This window comes from Eptatretus burgeri, chromosome 14, assembly GCF_056783735.1.
Source record: "Eptatretus burgeri isolate ZD-2024b chromosome 14, Ebu_testis_v1, whole genome shotgun sequence".
Classification (NCBI taxonomy): Eukaryota; Metazoa; Chordata; class Myxini; order Myxiniformes; family Myxinidae; genus Eptatretus; species Eptatretus burgeri.
In genome coordinates this window covers 50,252,379-50,272,795 of record NC_140974.1, presented here as the reverse complement: position 1 = coordinate 50,272,795, position 20,417 = coordinate 50,252,379, and the positions used below count along the sequence as shown (strand labels likewise).

Genomic DNA, 20,417 nt, shown 5'->3' with positions numbered 1-20,417 from the left:
AATTTAGTCTGAGGTCGTCAAATTTAAATAATAAAAGCGAAAAGTTGCCAGCGGATTAAAGCACCGGAATTAAATATTACACATGAAATGAATCATTGGCAACATCTTCAAAGTATCTGTGACATTTGGCTCATGATTAAAAGTGTTCACGTTTTCAAAATAAAAAAAAATATTATCACGAAGGCACGCGTGGAAGGAATTTTCAAAATGATCATTAACCAGACCAACACTGTTCGTGTACCAGCAAAAAGACATTAGAGACGAGAACGGCCTGAGAAAGGTTAAATAATATTCCTGAGACAGTTCTAAAGCACAAGTTGTTAAGACTTTTAAAATAATACATCAACCTGACTGGATCAAACGATGCATGCAGAACATGGCCCATTTCAACCAAAGTTACAATGAGCCAAATCTGGACATGGTCACAGTAGTGGACTACTAAAACTCCAGGTTTATCTTCCAGTGCTCTCACGATTATTTCACTCGGAGTACTATATCAAAAGCGAATCTTCAGTGTACAGATTTACAAACGAGCTGAGTGACAGCAAAACCTCACAGCACTTTACCAAAATACATTTTTCCATCCTATCGACACAAGAGCAAATTTCATTGGTAAACTGTAATGTGTGTTGAAGAGGATTGCACGATGAAAGTGAGGTCAACCATAGCCGAGTTCATTGGTCTAAAGAAATTGGACTTGGTTCGAAACCGGCATAGCTCATGCGACATTCACATTCTCAGACTCAAGAAATTCTGGAACATGGAGTGCTGCTCTATAAACATGTCCTCCATACCTTTGGATTTGAGACCCGTTTTTGTGGCCGGCACCAGGATTACATGCCGGTTTGGATGAGTACATGCAGGAGTACCAAAGCTTTGGCAGTGCTGGCGTTAAAGAAATGAACGATTGCGGGCCCGTTGTGAGACTGGGATATCCCCAAAGACCGACGCGTAGGATGCCTTGAGGAAGTCCACATAGGAGTGCAAAGAGCGGGTAGTACTCTCTGCATGCTCTAGACGGTCCCGAGTATCCTGAAGCTTGGATTGGAGCTGTCTCTCCACCTGCATTCAACCAACCACCCCAAAAGCAGATGTTAAAAACTCAGGAAATGTTTTATATCAAACGTATCTTTCCAAATCCCACCCCTCCCCTCTTCACACCAAGTGCCTTTTCTCCAACCTGCCTCCTCAATCTCCCCTCCAAAACCTACGTCGAGCTTCTCACGGCGTAGCGACGTGATCACAACTCTCATCCGGCTGAGCTCAGACTCGAGTTCAGAGATTTGTGATGCTGCTGCCTTCTCTTTAACCATCGCTCGTTCCCGAAGTTGTTCCGCCTGAGAGGTTTCCACAAGATGGGAAAGCAACTCAAGTGGTGAACAGAACAAGAAGTTTTCAAATAAATTAAGCTCATCTTGAATCCAAAGTTTGAACAAAACTCTATCAACAAGAACTTTTCAAAAAGCACTTCCATCTCTACTGACATCAAGTCTGCATTGGTTTTAGTTGTCTCGCCTGTTCCAACGCTCGTGTTACCCCTTGCTGACCTCGCCTCGTGCCTCCGCCAGACCACTTTCCATCCGCTGGCTCAGCTCCTTGACCTCTTTGGTACGCTCTGTCAACCGTTCACGGCACTCTTCCAAGGTGGCATTCTTCTTTGCTGCCTCCTTCTCTCCTTCGCAAGCCTGCCTGCATGATCGGCACCATTTTTTTTTTTTGGTTTAATATATAACAAAACAGTATGGAATTAATTACGAGGCTGAGTCAATTAATAAAATTAATTCATTATTACGAATAGTGCATATGTGTAGTGCAATTGTATTGTGTGGGATATTGCAGCGGCAATTGCGTGTCATTTGTTGACCACTTAATACTCGACTTTCCCATGTGTAGCATAAGTAATTGTGCTAAAGACGGCTGCCTCACCACAAGAGTGTAGCATGATGAAGCAGCGAGCAATCATCAGGTTTTTGCTTAGAGGTGTCAAACCAAGTAACATTCTGAAGCAAATGACTGCACAATATGGTATGAACTGTAAGTTGTAGAAAAATGTGAACAAATGTTTTGAAAAAGGAAGGACGAGTGTATACAGTGAACAACAGCCTGGGCAATCAGTCTTTGCTACAGCGGGTAATGTGGCCAGGATTTATAGATTGATATATGAGGATGGGAGTGCATCAATAGATGACATAGCTGCTACATAAACATCATAAATCTGTTTCATGGTATAGTACACACTGTAATGTGCAAAATCCAGTCTCAGAGTGTAGGACGAGGTCAGAGTGTAGAAGTGGCAGTGCAAGAGTGAATCAGGCACAAACCAATATCATTACCTCTGCCACCGAAGGTGAAGGAGGTTATGTTTTCACCCCTTTCTGTCTGTTTGTTAATTGTCGGAATCCTTTGGATTTCAGCAATTATGTTGTTTGGTTGTGTGTGTGTCATTCTGTGTGTCTGTCTGTTTGTGTATTTGTTTACCCTGTAGCAGCCACAACGTTTCAGCGATCATGACCAAACTGGGTACAGACATCGGCCATGGTCCAACTTAGACACTTGTCGTTTTTGGTGAATCTCGGTCAAAGGTCAAGGCCAAGGTCACCGAAAAACCGAAATTCTTATTTTCGCAATAACGTCCACTAAAATGGTCGTATCGACTTCAAACCAAATCCAAAATGTGCATCTTCCAATATTGCATCCAACCATATGTCTCATTGGGGTGTCACACCAACACTCTTCTTAGTGGTCGGGGGTCGAATGTCAGGGGGGGTTGGGTCAAAACTTTCAAATTGCGATAAAAACGCCATTTCAAGTCCGATTGACTTCAAGTTATGATCATGACCAAACTAAGTGATATAACTCATTAAACAGTAGCACTATCGACTTATAAGAACCAAATTGATTTCCAGGTTTTTGTTTTTTCAGAGATCATGGAGATATGATTACGGATTTCATCCAAATCCGTCCACAACTTTTTCAGATATCCTGCACACAAACAAAGAAACAGACAGATAGACAGGGCTGAAAACATAACCTCTTTCCTCCTTCAGTGGTGGAGGAAATAATAATGATGGCTTCGGCATATATAATATTTGGTGGACAAGTCACGAATTCCCTTCACTTAACAACTTACCCTCACGGAAACGAAAGTTAAACTAAGAGCAGAAGGAAAGTTGTATACCAACTATAACTAGCAAAGGTACTTACTATTGTAATTAGCAAAGGCAAAAGTATATGATTATTATTATCAAAGGACAACCCAACAAAACTTTAATTATTTCTGAGCTGCATCTGCATATTTTTCCAACAATGCAAAGCAAAACTGCTTCATAAAAGTGTCTTGCAATGGCTTTTTCTATAGGCCTAAAGCTGCACTACAAATCTAATGCAATATATGATGAAGACTTAACAGCATGACAATGCACCTTGCCATACTACTGTGGATTTTTTAAATGTTTTTTTTACTACTTCTACTTATTGTGGTGGCATGATTTTGTGCTTTCAACTGACTATGAACAATGGTGCATCGCCACTGCTACAGAGTATGGAGGCACCACTGATACAATGCCTCTATTACCAGTTCACTGGTACTCATTTCACCGACCTCAGAAGGATGACAGGCTGAGTCAACCCTCACCTCGTGTTAATTCAGCGGCTAATGGGACTTGAACTCAGGACCCTAAGATCCCAAGCCAGCCACCCTAACCACGAAGCCAACACCAGGCTTACTGTGGATGTTAATCACCAAGAACAAAAACATGTAGGACACACTTTTTATACTGACCGTCACTTTTACAGTCACAAAGTCTCTGGAACCCCATTATCATGAATTCCAGCATTCCAGTTCTATTTATCAGAATGTGCAGCCCCCTCCCACCACCCCTCAACTTCCAGCACACGAACTGCATGATCACATTCAATGTCATCTGAAACACAATGTGATTTGTGGAATGGTCAAAAACGTCTATTATATTGTTGCGGGCCGGAGATCCGGTGGCGAGAACGACCACTAGGTGGGGGAGGTTACGTCGTCTCCCACCAGCCTCCCTGGAATTGTAGGTCGTCGCTCTTGGATAATTCCGTGAGCCGGTGGGTCGCTGAACCGACCGTGGAATGCCAATATCTCGACCGCGTGGCGTAGGGTCTTTTTGTCTGGAACCAATTTACTTAAGTAACCACGCAGTCTCGGCTACCGGGGATCCACGCCCTCAGCACGTCTTGCTCGAACCGGGTCACTCTACCGACTGCGGTAGAGTTCCAACTCCCGACTACCAACTCCGGTTCAGGTGCAGTCGAGCGGAGCTGCCAAAGCCGTGCCGGCTAGGATTAACGGATTATCGGGTATAAAAACCCGGCTAAACTCAGATCCGAAGCATGCTGGACCAATGAAAGAAAGGACAGAAACGAACTGGGAACATTTCTAATAATGGTTTATTTACAATAAGAAAGACACAGAGCAAGACTTATCGCGGAATATACGAGAAAGAATTCACAATGATCAGAAATAAACACTTATGCAGTTTTACTTAAGAGACGGCGCCACACGCAGACACACACACAGACGAAAATGAAACCCAGGTGTTTTATTAGGACCCCCGCAGCCAGGGAGAGAGATGAGCTGGGGTCGAGGTTCGGCGGGGTACCTGCACGTTGGAGGGATGGGGGAGCTCCGTGGTGTGGCACCTGCCAATGGCCATGCAGCCCAGCCCACAGTCACACGCGTGGGGCTCGTGTCCACAGAGGAACTTGAGAGGAGTAGTCGGAGTCCCAGGGTGGGGGTCAGGGTCACGGACAGGACCCAGCAAAACTTCCACGAACGCCCCAGACTCCAACAACGAATGCCCCGTCTCCAATAAACCTCCGCCGAGCGCCCTCGAATGCCCCACGCAGAGTTGAACTCCTTCTGAAGTGAACTGAACTCAGACTCCAGCTCAGAACATACGACGCACACCAACCAACTCACTCCTCCAAAGAACTCCCCTCAAGACTGAGGATGGTGTCGTCTTTTTATGGACCTCCCCGAACGGGGCGGGGGCTTGGTGGAACAGACGTCACTGTCTGCCCTGATTGGACAGGGCCTCCACGGATCCGCCCCTTCTGGGCGGGGTCTCGGCCTTGTTGGGGGAAAAACCCGCCCCCCTCAACGCGTGTTTGCACTCGTCGAGCAAGAGTTACAACGTTGAAAAGGTCGTTTGTGGAAGCAGCAAGGAACGGCTGCAAGATATTGCCTTGGCAAGTCAGGGTGCGAGTAGACAGCGGGTGGGTAGTGGATCGTGATGGGGGATGGGATGGTAGTTGGTGTAAATATTTAATAACTAACCTACCTAAAAAAAACATCGCAATGCACACCTTTGATTCTTCCACGAGACAAAAGGAAGGGACCCATCTTCACATGTACTTAACGGAATAACTGACTTTTGGGACATCTGTATGTTTGAATGCATATGGTTTCCAGATCCGTAACAATATCTTATGGCTTACACCATCATGAGCTTTCCAAGAAAAAGCATGTGCACTCCCAATAACTTTAAACAACAGTAGTATCAGCTGCATTTGTAGTAAATCAGCGAAATACTTCCAAAAAGGTGAAAGTTTGTTCTTGAGAGAGAACTTTTGTGCAACTTTGATTAAATCGTCTAATTTTTTTTGCAATGAGTACATTATTGTTTCAAACACAGAATATAAGATCTTGCACTGCAAATAAAATAATGCATATCATGAAATTGTTAACACAAACATGTAGGGACACACTTTTTATGCTGGACCTCACTTTTACAAAGTCACAACGTGTCTGGGACCCCATTATGAATTCCAACATAAACATCAAAAAAAAAAAAATTTGTATCGAGTCAATGCTTGGAGAAGAGCTAATACATGTACACTGAATGGATTAAGATGTAACAGGACAAAAGGAATAGTAGTAGAGAGAGGAGAGGATGGGGGTCAGGGGGTGGCGGGGGGGGGGCATCAACAGCAGAGTTGAACGACAAGATCAGGGAAGACCTGGACAAACAATGGGTATGGGGAGGAATGAGGAGCAGGAAACATTGAGGGTATTCCTAATATTTGTGGGTAAGTAGGAGGAACAATATAAAGTAAACCAAAAAACAACAAACTCCACTAGCACATTTTGCGACAGCCTAAAGAGTAGGTATATCAACCAAAATTATATTGAATCAATGGGTTGAGCAGATACCACCACCACTCTCCTCTTTAGTGGTGACAATAACTGCCACCTTCTAGACTAGAGAGATTGGCCATGGTGAGGGAAGTCTTTTCACGACCTGGCTGGCTCATCTTGAAGCTCGACTGAAGCAAATTTGAACAGGACTTTGTAATTTGGATAGGGTAGCAGCGATAACCTGCCTACTCTTTGTGACTGCCAGCATGCAGGATCTTTAACATCCACCAGCTAATGCTCGCAGATGGAACACCCAGTTTAACGTCCGTTCGAAGGATAGAGCACTTTGGTGATGCAAAGCCCAGCCTTTGAAGGACCAAGCGAACAGTTTATAGTCGGGTTGGGAATCAAACCCAATTTAGACAGCCCACAGGTAAGTGCATTGCTGTACAATCCCGTTGGACATCGGGTTGGGTTTGGTGTTAGGATATGGAAAAGAGGCCAACCCAACTCAATGTTAGACATAGAGTTGGGTTGGCTTCTTTTGTGCCACTTTACACAAAAATTCATGAAGAACAACAGAAAGTCCAAATCCGAGGGTCACTCCAAAACTACATCCATTGTTACAGCCATTTTTCCCTGCTAAGCAGGGTTATATTAGCTTTCCTTAAGGCAATGTTTTATGGCCGGATTCCCTTCCTGACACCAACCCTGGTCACCTCTTTCGACACACAGGGATATGTACACCTATTCTAACCGGGGCATACACCGGGACCAGGACACTGGTACTCATTTCACCGACCTCAGAAAGATGACAGGCTGAGTCAACCCCCTGGTGCTAATTCAGCAGCCAATGGGGCTGAAACTCAGGACCTTAGGATCCCAAGCCAGCCACCCTAACCACTAAGCCAACACCAGGCTGGATCACTCCAAAACTAATACCCCACAATTTTTATTTTATTTTACAACACAACATTCATTCTACAGCATTGTTACTTCTACAGTGTATTGGTATATCCTTCCCACCTCATAATATGATAATTACATTGTCTTCCCACATGTGGCGTAACTGTATCAGTCATCAAACATGGCTGCCACCATGGATGTCCATCAGAAGAAACGTGCTGTTATTCAAGTATTGGTGTGTGACAAGAAGAGTGTTGGAAACATCCATAAACAACTAGAGAAGGCATATGGGGACGATGCTGTCGACCGCAGCACAATTTGACAATGGGCCAAGCGGATAACGTCTGCAACAGTTGAACATGCCGATATGCGTGACTGCTCTTGCGGGGGCAGGTCACGATCAGCATGGATGGATGTCAATGTTGAAAAGGTGAACAACAACACAGACCTTTGCATAGCCCAACTGCCTCACCATTCTGCATATGCTTGTTTCACCAATGTCCAGTTGGAGTGACAGTTCTCTCACAGTTACATGTCTGTCTGCCATAATGATGCTGTTCACCTTTTCAACATCAACACCCATCTGTGCTGATCGTGGCCTGCCACTGCGAGGGCAGTTGCGCATATCAACATGTTCACCTCCTGCAGACGTATTCGCCTGGCCCATCGATAAACTGCGTTGCGGTCGAGAGCATCATCCCCATCCAACTTCTGTAGCCGCTAATGAATGTTTCCAATAGTCTCCTTCTCACACGCCATAATTCAATAATAGCATGTTGCTTCTGACAGCCATCCATAGTGGCAGCCAAGTTTGACGACTGCGACAGCAATGCCACATGTCGGAAGATCATATCAATAATCATGTAATTATCATATCATGAGGCAGAAAGGATGTACCTACTATACACTGTACAAGTAACAATGCTGTAGAATAAATAGTGTTGTAAAAAAATAGTGGGGCATTACTTTTGGAGTGATCCTCATACATTTAAAACATGTAGAACAACACGAAGGCTTTTGCTTTCGATATCTGCGAAAAGGAATGTTCGACAGGTGGTACCTCTGTGCAGTGTCGAGACGAAGTTGCAGTTGACGGTTCTCATCGTGCAGGCCGTGGACACGCTCGTTTCTGCTTTCAGCCTCTAACTCCCGTTGCTTCAGCTGCAGACACCATGACCGTGGGATTATGACCACATCTCTGCCAATGACTTTCACAATACCTTTATTTGCTTGTTTTGTACTCAATATTATGGTGATGCAAAGGTAACTTTATTTTCAATGAGGGGAATACTGAAAGCAAGTATTGATACGTTATCAACATCCTGGCTAATCAAAGCTCCTTGAATGCATGCCTCACCTGATTAAGGTACGCAGCAATACACTGCAAACCATATTAGTTTACAACAAGGCAATGTTCTGCCACCATGTCGAAGGAATTTCTTCACAACATGATCTTTTTAAAATTTATTTAACAAAGTGAGCGTTCTCCATTGCACAGGACTCAGGTTGAAGGCTCCGAACTCTACTTTACACTTGGATTGTAATTATTTCACATCTCCCTCCAAATGGTGATAAAATTCTATCCACAATGCAAGACCATTTGCAAATCGCTTGGGTCACCTTGGCTTCGAGCTCAGCAATGGTCTCATTGAGATGTCCCAATCGCCTCTCAGCATTCAGCAGTTGCTTGTTACTCTCTTGTAATTCCTGCTCTGATGACCGCAGGTCTGGAAACTGTTCCTTAGAAGTTATGCCTGAAGTGGTGCAGTGATGCCCGTATGCTGCTCTACTGCAATGGCGCACGGTCTGCAAGGTCATTAACGCAAGTGAAGAAATATCCACAATATCACGAACAAACTGAGAAATCACAAATGCTCCTCAGCATGTACGGGAAAAATAAGTACCTTCTCGGCTTCGGAAACCTGCTTCCGAAGGTGCTGGTTCTCCTTCTGAAGCTCTTCGATTTTCACCCTGGAATCTTCAGCCTCTGTGCGAGTTTTAATGACCTGCATCAATACAAACATTTTCTGAGACTTGCAAATGCACAACACAGCCTTCATCGGAAATGCATCGTTGTACAAGTCACAAAATTAATTTGGCGAATCATATTATCGAGCTTATTCTTGAAAAACAATTTAATACCAAGTCCCAAGATATCCAAGTTTCTAAATTATGAACTTACAATTAATTCTCACTGTCATGGCCAATGTTCTTATCCCAAGGATATTGTTGATCGAGAATATTATAAAATAATTCCTCATCCATCGTTGTTCAGACAGACCAATTATATCACGTGGATATCGAGGATCGGAGCTTGTGCCAACTTCATTTGATAAGGGTCACAGTGTACTAGAGTTTAAAATTTGAAGCATTATCTTTCACATTTGGTTAAACAAAATCATTTCCGACTTTCAACCAACTAAAAGGTTGTCGCAACGTGGGGGTTGTGTTAGAAAAATAATTGTATTCATGTATTCTCAATTATAATTGTTGCTGGTACTTTAAAAATTTAATTTTTGTACTATAGTCGAATTGGTTGTCAGTTATGTTTCCCTTTACCCAAGAGTCTTTTGACCTACATACTGATAAAAGGAATATCTTATGATGAAACAGGGTGACCTGGTTGATAACATTGCAACTTTTGCCATGATTGTCATTCTCTCCCTCCACATGCCTGGTGTTGACTTTATGGTTTGGGTGGCAGGCTTTGGATCCGAGGGTCCTGAGTTCAAATCCCGCTCAGCGATTGAATTAATACCAGGTGGGGTTAACTTGACCTGTCATATTTCCGAGGTCGGCAAAATGAGTGACAACTTGCTGGTATACTGTGTCGGAGTGGCGACCCATCCAGGATTGTGCCCAATAGCCAAGGAGACTGCTTAGGCAACACCAATGCTCTGCAGATAGTATGGTCCCAATATATATATATATATATATATATATATATATATATATATATATATATATATATATATATATATATATATATATATATATATATATATATATATATATATATATATATATATATATATATATATATATATATATATATATATATCCTGGTGTTGGCGCAGTGGTTAGGGCAGCGGCTTGGGATCCAAAAGGTCCTGAGTTCAAGCCCCGTTGGGCCACTGAATTAATACACCAGGGGGTTGACTCAGCCTGTCATCCTTCCGAGGTCGGTGAAGTGAGTACCAGTGTACTGGGCCGGTGTATACCCCGGTTAAAATAGGTGTACTATATCCCTGTGTCGTAAGAGGCGACCAGGGTTGCGTCAGGAAGGGCATCCGGCGTAAAACATGTGCCAAATCACTATGCGTATCATACGGATGACCCGCTGTGGCGACCCCTAACGGGAGCAGCTGAAAGAAGAAGAAGAAGATATATATATATATATATATATATATATATATATATATATACATAAATATATATATATATATATATATATATATATATATACACATATACATACATATATATATATATATATATATATATATATATATATATATATATATATATATATATATATATATATACATACATATATATATATATATATATATATATATATATATATATATATATATACACACACATATATATATATATATATATATATATACACACATATATATATATATATATATATATATACACATATACATACATATATATATATATATATATATATATATATATATATATATATATATATATATATATATATATATATATATATATATATCTCTGTTGACAAATGTCTCACCATTCCATTCTTTGGAATGTGAAATTGTATATAAGAAGAATTGCTTCGGGCTTCTGTTTCAGTGAAGTCCATTCGAATGTTTCAGTGAATCATTCAATGTTCTTCCTCTGTATATACAAAATTAAAGATTCTCCTTTGGTATGCTGATCCAACTTGTGGAACTTGAGTTATTTTCCACTACAGGCTTCTTTATGAATTTATTTAAAATATTCATAGCACACTTACATCGATCACAATTACATTACTGGACATGGAGTGGTGCAACGATATCACGACACCACATGAGTTTTAAAGTTTGTGCATATTTGAGGAGGTGGTGTGCACATATCACAACTTTTCTAGTGAGATATTCAAAAAATCCAATAATCATAATCATGTCCTCCTCCGGCCATCCACCTATCCCTTCACCTCTCGTACACCGAGCTCGAAGAAGAAAAAACAGCGGGGTGCTTCATCCTACCCACTTAGAATGCCCCCTGCACCTGTACAAAGCGCCATTTCCTTCTGAAGTCGTGCCTTACACCCTGAATATAGGTATAATACCTCGAATAAAGTTAATTTATTTCCCAAGTGCTTGGACTACCACTGCAATCCACCATTTTGGGTTACGGCCTTGAAATCTTTGTCAGTGACACAAGGCTGGGGAGGGTGGAACACAATGCGTATCTGGAACCCATGCCCTGAACCGGATTGAAATAAATAAATAATGTATATCGGGAACCATTCATCCCCACCCTGACCCTTCTCAACTCATGGTTAATGCCCCATCCCACTTTCAAACCCCGAATTAATTCGACTTCCACATTGCCCTTTTATTACTTCAAGCTAGGGACCAAAGAATACAGACAATTTTTTGGTGCGGTGGGATACCTAACAACCACGAACACCAATCAGTTAACCATGAGTTCCAGTGTCCACCGTCTAATTTGCGGTTTAACTAGAGGTGACGTGTCCTCCTGATTGAGGAACGCGCCCTTGGCGAAGCACCAATCTTATCTTGATTAGATATTAAGTAATGCAGCCGAGCATTTACCACTGGTGGACACTGACTATGACAGGTTGATTGGTTTGGGAATTCTAATCTCCCAGTCTATCGAGGTTCGGACAATGCTTGATCGATGGAAGGAAATGACAATCACCACCGGCAGGTTGAAACGTCAACAAGGAATTTATTATAAAGAAAAATAAATAAACTGAATAACTTTTTATTTCCTTGTTGATTAAATGGATGAATTCAAATCAATCAAATGTTCAATCAACAAAATAATCTCAAACAAATAAAGAATTCAACAAGCATTTATAGAAAAATGAACAAAGAGCAGGTGCTTGTCACTCTGCCTTACTTAACAATTAAACACGAGACATGGGTACCCAGCAGATCATTCTGGAGAAAAGAAATGCGGTCTCGGCTTACCAAGGCAGAAGTCGTCGTGTGTCAAATAAAATAACCCAAAATGTGTGAGCGTGCCTTGGTCTGCTGCAAGTGCCCTGCCTCGCCGTGCACCCACCCGCAAAAGGCTCAAACACCAATCGACGTCACATTGTCACCCCCAGGAACCAGGTACGCCAAGAGGTACGTACCAACCAGGTACGTAAAAATCGGATGTTTTGGAGACGTTTTAAGATTGGATAAAAATATTTCACTCGACGCGTCACGGGTCGTCCCATGATGCAGCGCGCTCGAGCAGACGCGTCGTTGAGTTACGTTAAGGTATAATTGCGTGGAGAAATGGAGATTTTTGCTTCGGTCGATGTTACGATTTTTTATGGTTTGATACAGAATCATCGTAGAAACTTCTGGTTTGCGTCGCTACCTTCTCTAGAGACAGCTTTTATTAGACAAGGTCAGAGGCCAAGTTGATGATTTCGTAAGTACCAATCTATGACTGCTTGTTTGTCTGTTTGTTACTTTCGAAATGTAAAGATTTCGTAAGTTCAGTATATTGATCACTTCTGTCCTCTGTTTGTTTGTTTGTTACTTACGAAATCTAAAGATTTCGTAAGTATATTGATGACTTCCGTTTCTGTTTGTTTGTTTGTTTGTTTGTTATCTTGCCAAAACGAAGTTTTTGCTAGATATGTTAGTCAGCTTGTATGTTTTTGTTTTTTTTGTTTGTTTGTCTGTAATCACGCATAAAAATTCTGCAGAGCACAGTTATCATTAGAAATTTTTGTAACTTCGCATATCAGAGGCCTAAAGAGGTCCCTTTCAGTGCACAAAATTTTGAAGGTCAAGGTCAAAGGTCAAGGTCACTTTGTCGCAAATCAGGGGAGTCGACGAAACCCTTATTTATTGAGTAATTTTGATCGGATCGTCTTCAAACTTCATGGGAATATAGTTCATGTTCTGGCGCTCAGCTGATTAATTTTTGGTGGCGATTGGCCTTGACCTTCATATGTTTTTATTTTTTTTTTGGTCTGTAATCACGTATAAATCACTCTGCAGAGCACAGTTATCATTGGAAATTTTTGTAACTTCGCATATCAGAGGCCTATAGAGGTCCCTTTCAGCGCATAAATTTTTGAAGGTCAAGGTGAAAGGTCAAGGTCACTTTGTCGCAAATCAGGGGAGTCGACGAAACCCTTATTTTTTGAGTAATTTTGATCGGATTGTCTTCAAACTTCATGGGAATATAATTCATGGTCTGGCGCTCAGCTGATTAATTTTTGGTGGCGATTGGCCTTGACCTTCATGGTTAGCGCCTTAGGTCAAACATATTTGACCCCAAGGTCAAATTTTCAAGTTTTAGGAACCATATCGTGTAGTACCTCAAATTGAACACCTCGATGAGTGCTTTCTAGATATGTCAAGCTTGAGACATTATGACGTCATTTGGTGACGTTATGAGGCAAACACATATTTTTCATGGTTACTCTGTAGAACGATTCTCATCGGAATCTCTCGTTGGCAGATATTCCTCAAGGAGTCGCTCCTGGTGGATAGCAGCTCTGTTCACCTCAGTGTGACCTTAAAGAAGTCACACGTGGTCACCTTTTGGCAAGATACGGGTCACCCTGCAGGTGACATTGGTTTATTTGTTTGTTTGTTTGTAGGCATGATAACTCGAGAACGGAAGAAGCTACCAATGTCAAATAACACCACATGATTCAGGAGGGTGATGGCTAGTGCTGATTAGATTTTGGTCAAAATCGGTCAAAGGTCAAGATCACAGTGAGGTCAAACATAATTCTGTAAAGTCACGTGGAGAAATGGAGTATTTTTGCTTCGCTCGACGTTACGAGTTCATTTTAACTTCGATTTTAATTTTGTTTTCGGTTTTTGCGATCGCTTAGGACGCTTAAAACTCGGTTGTCGAACTTCTGGTAAAAATCGGATGTTTTGGAGACGTTTTAAGATTGTATAAAAAATATTTCACTCGACGCGTCACGGGTCGTCCCATGATGCAGTGCGCTCGAGCAGACGCGTCGTTGAGTTATGTTAAGGTGTAATTGCGTGGAGAAATGGAGATTTTTGCTTCGGTCGATGTTACGATTTTTGATGGTTTGAGACAGAATCATTGTAGAAACTTCTGGTTTGCGTCGCTACCTTCTCTAGAGACAGCTTTTATTAGACAAGGTCAGAGGTCAAGTTGACGATTTCGTAAGTGCCAGTCTATGACTGCTTGTTTGTTTGTTTGTTTGTTTGTTTGGAGGCACGATAACTCGAGAACGGAAGAAGCTACCAATGTCAAATTATACCACGTGATTCAGGAGGGTGATGGCTAGTGCTGATTCGATTTTGGTCAAAATCGGTCAAAGGTCAAGGTCACATTGAGGTCAAACATCCAAAAAATGATAACTCGAGAATGGAAGAAGCTACCAATGTCAAATTACACCACGTGATTCAGGAGGGTGATGGCCAGTGCTGATTAGATTTTGGTCAAAATCGGTCAAAGGTCAAGGTCACATTGAGGTCAAACATCCAAAAAATGATAACTCGAGAACGGAAGAAGCTACCAATGTCAAATTACACTACGTGATTCAGGAGGGTGGTGGTTAGTGCTGATTAGATTTTGGTCAAAATCGGTCAAAGGTCAAGGTCACAGTGAGGTCAAACATCCAAAACATTTGATTTTTGATGGTTTGGTACAGAATCATCGTAGAAACTTCTGGTTTGCGTCGCTACCTTCTTCAAAGACAGCTTTTATTAGACAAGGTCAGAGGTCAAGTTGACGATTTTGTAAGTACCAGTCTATGACTGCTTGTTTGTTTGTTTGTTTGTGAACAGTATTACGGAAAAACTCCTCGACAGATTACGACGAAACTTGGTGGGGGGGGGGGAGCGGTTCGGTCTGGTTCAAGGATCATGCCATTAAATTTTGGACTTGGTCCAAAATCCAATATGGCCGCTGTGGCGGCCAATTTGAAAAAATATTTGATTTTTTTTTTTTTGCATTTCTACATGTTTTAAGTGATTTCCAACCCCTGCCCCCATAAAAAAAATTGTTAGAAAAAAAAATGTTTTTTGAAAAAAAAAAATGGGAAAATTTTTTTCAATAAAATTTCGATTTTTTTTTGCTTTCTACATGTTATAAGTGATTTCCAACAAAAAAAAAGTGCCAAAATTATAATTGCGGCCGATTTTGGAACTTCAGGTGGGTATACCCACGTAAAATCAATTTCTGTCTCAAGGAATCTTGTTATGACGAATGAATCTAGTATGTAAAAGTTAAAAGTAAAAGGGAAAGTTGCAAACTATAACTCTTAGCACTGTTGATGTCAAATTGAATGAATAGGATATCAGGTTCACTTGAGTGACCTAGCAGTATTGGCGGCGGAGGTTTTGCACTCTACCGAGTGTTCCCCCTCTAGTTTATCATGAAATTCTCTGACTGTCCAGCTATTTTATTTTTTCCAAAACCATGCAAAAAATTGTATTTGCATAGTTTTAAACAACCACTGCTTGTGAACAACCACTACATGCCTGTTTTGGGTTATCCGACTGGGTTCAAGCCCGTTCAAATCATCAAGTCAAAAAAGAGCAAAAAACAATAACGGGAGCACGAGAGAATCCAAGCTTATACGTTGCCCTGACCTGCATCTTGTAGCCCTCAACCAGACTCTCGTACTGGTGCATAGTTGCTGTGAACTGCTGCAGCTCATTTTCTGTGCAAGCAAGCTTTTCCTCTGCTTCAATAAGTGATGCCTATGGTGGAAAGCAGCTCTTCAATGGGACTGTTCACATGTTAAAAATGTATTTATTCTTAGTACAAAGCATTTTATACTATATCAAGATCCTCTAGTGACACATGAAAATGAAAAATCCGGTTATCCAATATTTTATATTATGGAACGTTGTCAAAACACCTTTAAGTGTCTTTTGTAAATGTTCATTGGCTGAAACAGGCAATTAATAATTGGTCACAGATATGGAAAAATAAAGTGGGTTTATAAACCTAAAGACTTTAAACCTAAAGAAATGGAAAGGTTGAAAACTTGCAAAGGAAAATGGTGGTTGCTTTGAGGCTACTGTTGTGTGGAGGGAAACTAATAATATGTCGTCTCCATTAGCAGGTTCAATCCGTTCTTGACAGACCCCAGTCTTGATGACACCTGATCATTCAAGCCCATTCACATTTACATTTTGTTCAAGGCCAAGGTAACATCGTTTGGTTGTTTTTGTGGGCTGAGAGTACGCAACCGTACCTTCAATACGTTATTACAAGATTCCCGTGGGCACTGTAATGATGGATGAAGTGGATGGTATTCCCTTATCCTTGTTGCTTATTTCACTTTTGTGTTTTTATCTGTGGATGGCATGGATGATGAAGAACGAAGAATATGCAGACGATTATCCTCATTGACAGTGGATTTGAATGGAAAACCGATATTTGTAGAGTTTTGCCACACTTGAGTAAGTTGCCAAAATATTCTTTTTACAACGCTGACATTTTATCCAAGCACATACCTTCAGAGTAGAGGCAAAACTGAGGATGGAAGCCATGCATGATTGTCTCTAAGTACATGACAAAGATTGTTTATCAAACAAGAATGACTGCACTGTGGTTACAACCTGCAACAAAATCCAGTAACGGTCCAATTTGGAAACGAGCATTTAAAAAAAAAAGAAGAACAGCACGATTGGGAAACACACATTTAGTGCACTATTAAAAGATTAACTCGACACCTCTCATCCATGTCAGCCTCCACCACAGTTTTATCAGAACGAGCCAATTCATCACACGGTCACAGATTGGTTAATCCCAGTATGGGGCCGCTCAAAAATTACGTTATGGCTATTCTTTTTGGGAGGCACATCCCATGCGTGCTGAAGGGATGGATTAAACCTTACAAATAATTTTTATTTGACATTGATTCGATTTTTTGGGATCACTCATCGTGAATACCACTCGGCCCAAAGCCAATAGAAATATGACGCAACAAACCCGGCAGTGTATCATCAGCTGAGGCCGACAGGCCTGATATGTTAGGCCTACCAGGAAACCAAGATGGCAGGCATACTATTTAGTCTGGGTGCCGTGGTGGGTGGAGTCAAGTGACAAATGTGGGTGGGGGTCCAGCTGTCTGGTGGGGGTCCGGCAGAGTGCACATTTCAAAAATCGACCCCAAACAAGAACCACAACAGCAGCAACAATCACACGGAGCTCTTGCAGACCTGTGACATGTCACAGGTAACAACATAGCATTTTGCACTCATGTGGGTGTTGACATCATTGGGGTAACTCTAAAAGGGACTAAAGCTAAAAGTGGGACAAATTCCCATGAATGAGCCGATTTTGGGCCACAAATTACGGTCAATGGAGATACAATCAGGGCCTTCCCCGAATGTCTTCAACCTGCTAATGGAGACGAGGTAGACAACAGCTCATGTGTGGTGCTACTTGTCATGCCTGCAAACTGTTGTTCTGCATGAGGGACGACTCGTGCTCTTGGTCAGTTTTATGAAGTTTTTCTTGCAGTCTATTCCTCCCTGCTTTGGCTTCCTCCAAAAGGTCATGCACCTGTCTTGTGTGACAAAAATCATTGTACAAGATTTTAATTGAAGGCATAAACACTCCGAGGTTAAGCAAAAAAATATATAAAAAGGTTCTTATTGTGCGATTAAAGACGGCTGCACATAAGTTGGCATAATTAATGCAACAAGATTGTTGGTGATAGCTTAGTTGGTGACAGTTTTTGATAATCGTGTAACAAGCCTCCTTGTGTGTAGTGGGAAAGCAAAAGGGGGTGTGTTGCGATGGCTTTTAGTTAGGTTTATAAATCATTTCTCCCCTTTTATTTTGAACCACAGTACCTTCCTCTCGCTTTCCAAGGCAAAATCTTTGTGCAGCACCTTTTTGGCGAGTCTGGACCTGCGTGAGTTGGGCGGGCTTCCCGGCATGGCCAAAACCCGCACAGAAGGGGCGGACCCCATGGAAGCCCTGGCCAACCAGGGCGGACAGTGACGTGTGCTTCGTCAAGGTCCCGCCCCGACCTTGGGGATCTATAAACTACGACACCATTCTCAGTTGGGTGTTCTTCTTTTTCAGTGATCGTTCGTTCAGAGAGTGAGTCGTCTTGGAAAGTGAGTCATCTTGAGAGGGTGTGGGCGAGTCGGAGAGTTCGTTGAGAGTGAGAGACCCAAAGACTCAGCCTCATCGAGGGAGATACCCCATGATCCTGGGTGCCTTGGATCCCACATCGCGGAGCCAAGAAAGGTTCGCACACTGTATGTGACTGGTCTACCCTACGACATCAAGCGTCGGGAACTCCACCTGCTCTTTCACACTTTCAAGCCCCGTTCATACCTTGGACTCCCCGCTCGCCACCCGGGCTCCTACGCGCACACAAGAACTCCACACGTGCGGCTGTGGGCTGAGCTGCGTGACCATTGCCAGGTGCCGCACCACGGAGCATCCCTTTCCCCGAAGCTCAGGTACCAAAAGAACTGTGACCTCAGCTCACTCCCTCCCTGGCTACAAAAGTCCTTGCCATTCATCTGGGTTTATTTAGTCTGAGTGTGTGGCGCCGTCTGGTAAGTAGTACTGTATAAGTGCTTTGATCATTGTAAATCTTGCCTGTATTCTGGCGATAAGTTTGCTCTGTGTCCTTCTTTTGTAAGTTGATTGTAAATAAATTATTGTAGAAATGTTCCCAGTTCGTTTTTGTCTTTTCCTTCATTGGTCCAGCATGGTTCAGATCTGAGTTTAAGCAGGGTCTTTATCCCCGATAATCTGTTCATTCTAGCTGGTACGTCCTTGGTAGTTCCGCTTGGCTGCATCAGATCCGGAGTTGGTAGTTGGTACTCTTACCGTAGTTGGTAGCGTGACCCGGTTCGGGCAAGGTGTACCGAGGGTGTGGTTCCCCGGTAGTCGAAACCGCGTGGTTAATTAGATAAATTGATTGTAGACAAAAAGACCCTACGCCACGGGGTTGGAGTATTGGCGTCCACGGTCGGTTCAGCGACCCGCCGCGTCACCGAATTATCCGTGAGCGACGGCCTACAATTCCGGGAGTTTGGTAGGAGACGACGTAACTTCCCCCACCTCGTGGTCGTTCTCACCACTGGACCCCGGCCCGCAACAATATATATATATATATATATATATATATATATATATATATATATATATATATATATATATATATATATATATATATATATATATATATATATATATATATATACATATGCAAGTTGCTGTTGTGAACTGCTATCTCCACATGTGAATTAGTTTCAGGAGATGGAACGGAAACCTACCCAGTCTCAAAGTTCCACCTCCAGTAGCGTGTGTATATTAAATGTATATTGTTTGTGCATGCATGCGTGCGTGTGTGTGTGTGTGCGCGCGCATGCTTCTAAGCTAATGTTATTCCCCCCTTTTAATGCTAATCTAATGCATTACCTGTGACCAAAAAAACATCGTTATTGTGACTTGGAACAAAATTTTTTGTCGTTTAAACATAAATATGCCCGTTTTAAAAGCATGTATGCCAGGATTGAATAAGAAGAGGCGGAAATGTGATTTTAATGCAGTGGCACATTCACACAGAATGGGGATTTACCACTAAATACAAACACGAGTTCCCTTATCTTTCATCATAAGTTCGTTGAATGCTCAATAAGGCGGCGATCTTTCCACCCAAGGCTTTATACCCCCAACTGTTTCTTTCTCTCGGCACGATGTCGGCGACGTACCAGGACGAGTGCCAAAGCAGCAGTCCTCAGAGCTTTCACCCTTCTCTTCCTCTACCTGCATTTCTTTTTCATTGCTATTTTGTTTATCGAAAAGTGACATCGACAATTGCATTATGCAAGTCAAGCGTTTGGCAGTCTCCGACAAAACAAGATTCCACAAGATTCGTCGCCGACAATGTGGTTGTGTTGTGTCAGAAAAACATTGGGTCATGTGCGGTGGTTTTCAGAGCTCTTGGCCAGAGAGTCTGAGGTTACTCACTGTTTGAGCTGGCTGGTCTCAACCTCCATTTGTGCCCCGTTTTTGCTTGCCCGCTCATATTTTACTCGCCACTTCTCACTTACTGTGAAGGCATTGTTCAGTTGTCTCTCCTGAGCCCGAGAAAAAAAATAGCCAAACAAGTTACGACTCAAAGGTTGTTTCACCCCAAGTGTACTCATCAGTTTGGCAAAACAACTAACTTTGGCAATCGGGCTCAACA

At 42.2% G+C, this 20,417-nt stretch overlaps 1 protein-coding gene across 1 annotated transcript in view; it reads right to left on the bottom strand.

Annotated features, from left to right (window-relative positions):
• Nucleotides 1–269: 269 nt before the first annotated feature.
• LOC147013156 (outer dense fiber protein 2-like) overlaps nucleotides 270–20,417 on the bottom strand; it is a 43,513-nt gene continuing 23,365 nt past the window's right edge. Inside the window, exons 12-20 of the mRNA XM_085854774.1 lie at nucleotides 20,198–20,307; nucleotides 17,651–17,765; nucleotides 15,835–15,945; nucleotides 8,929–9,030; nucleotides 8,645–8,830; nucleotides 8,085–8,185; nucleotides 1,548–1,689; nucleotides 1,212–1,337; nucleotides 270–1,062 (exon numbers count right to left, since the gene is read on the bottom strand). Of these exons, the coding sequence (XP_085710900.1) occupies nucleotides 892–1,062; nucleotides 1,212–1,337; nucleotides 1,548–1,689; nucleotides 8,085–8,185; nucleotides 8,645–8,830; nucleotides 8,929–9,030; nucleotides 15,835–15,945; nucleotides 17,651–17,765; nucleotides 20,198–20,307 (1,164 nt within the window). The 3' untranslated portion in view covers nucleotides 270–891. The remainder of the gene's footprint in view (nucleotides 1,063–1,211; nucleotides 1,338–1,547; nucleotides 1,690–8,084; nucleotides 8,186–8,644; nucleotides 8,831–8,928; nucleotides 9,031–15,834; nucleotides 15,946–17,650; nucleotides 17,766–20,197; nucleotides 20,308–20,417) is intronic.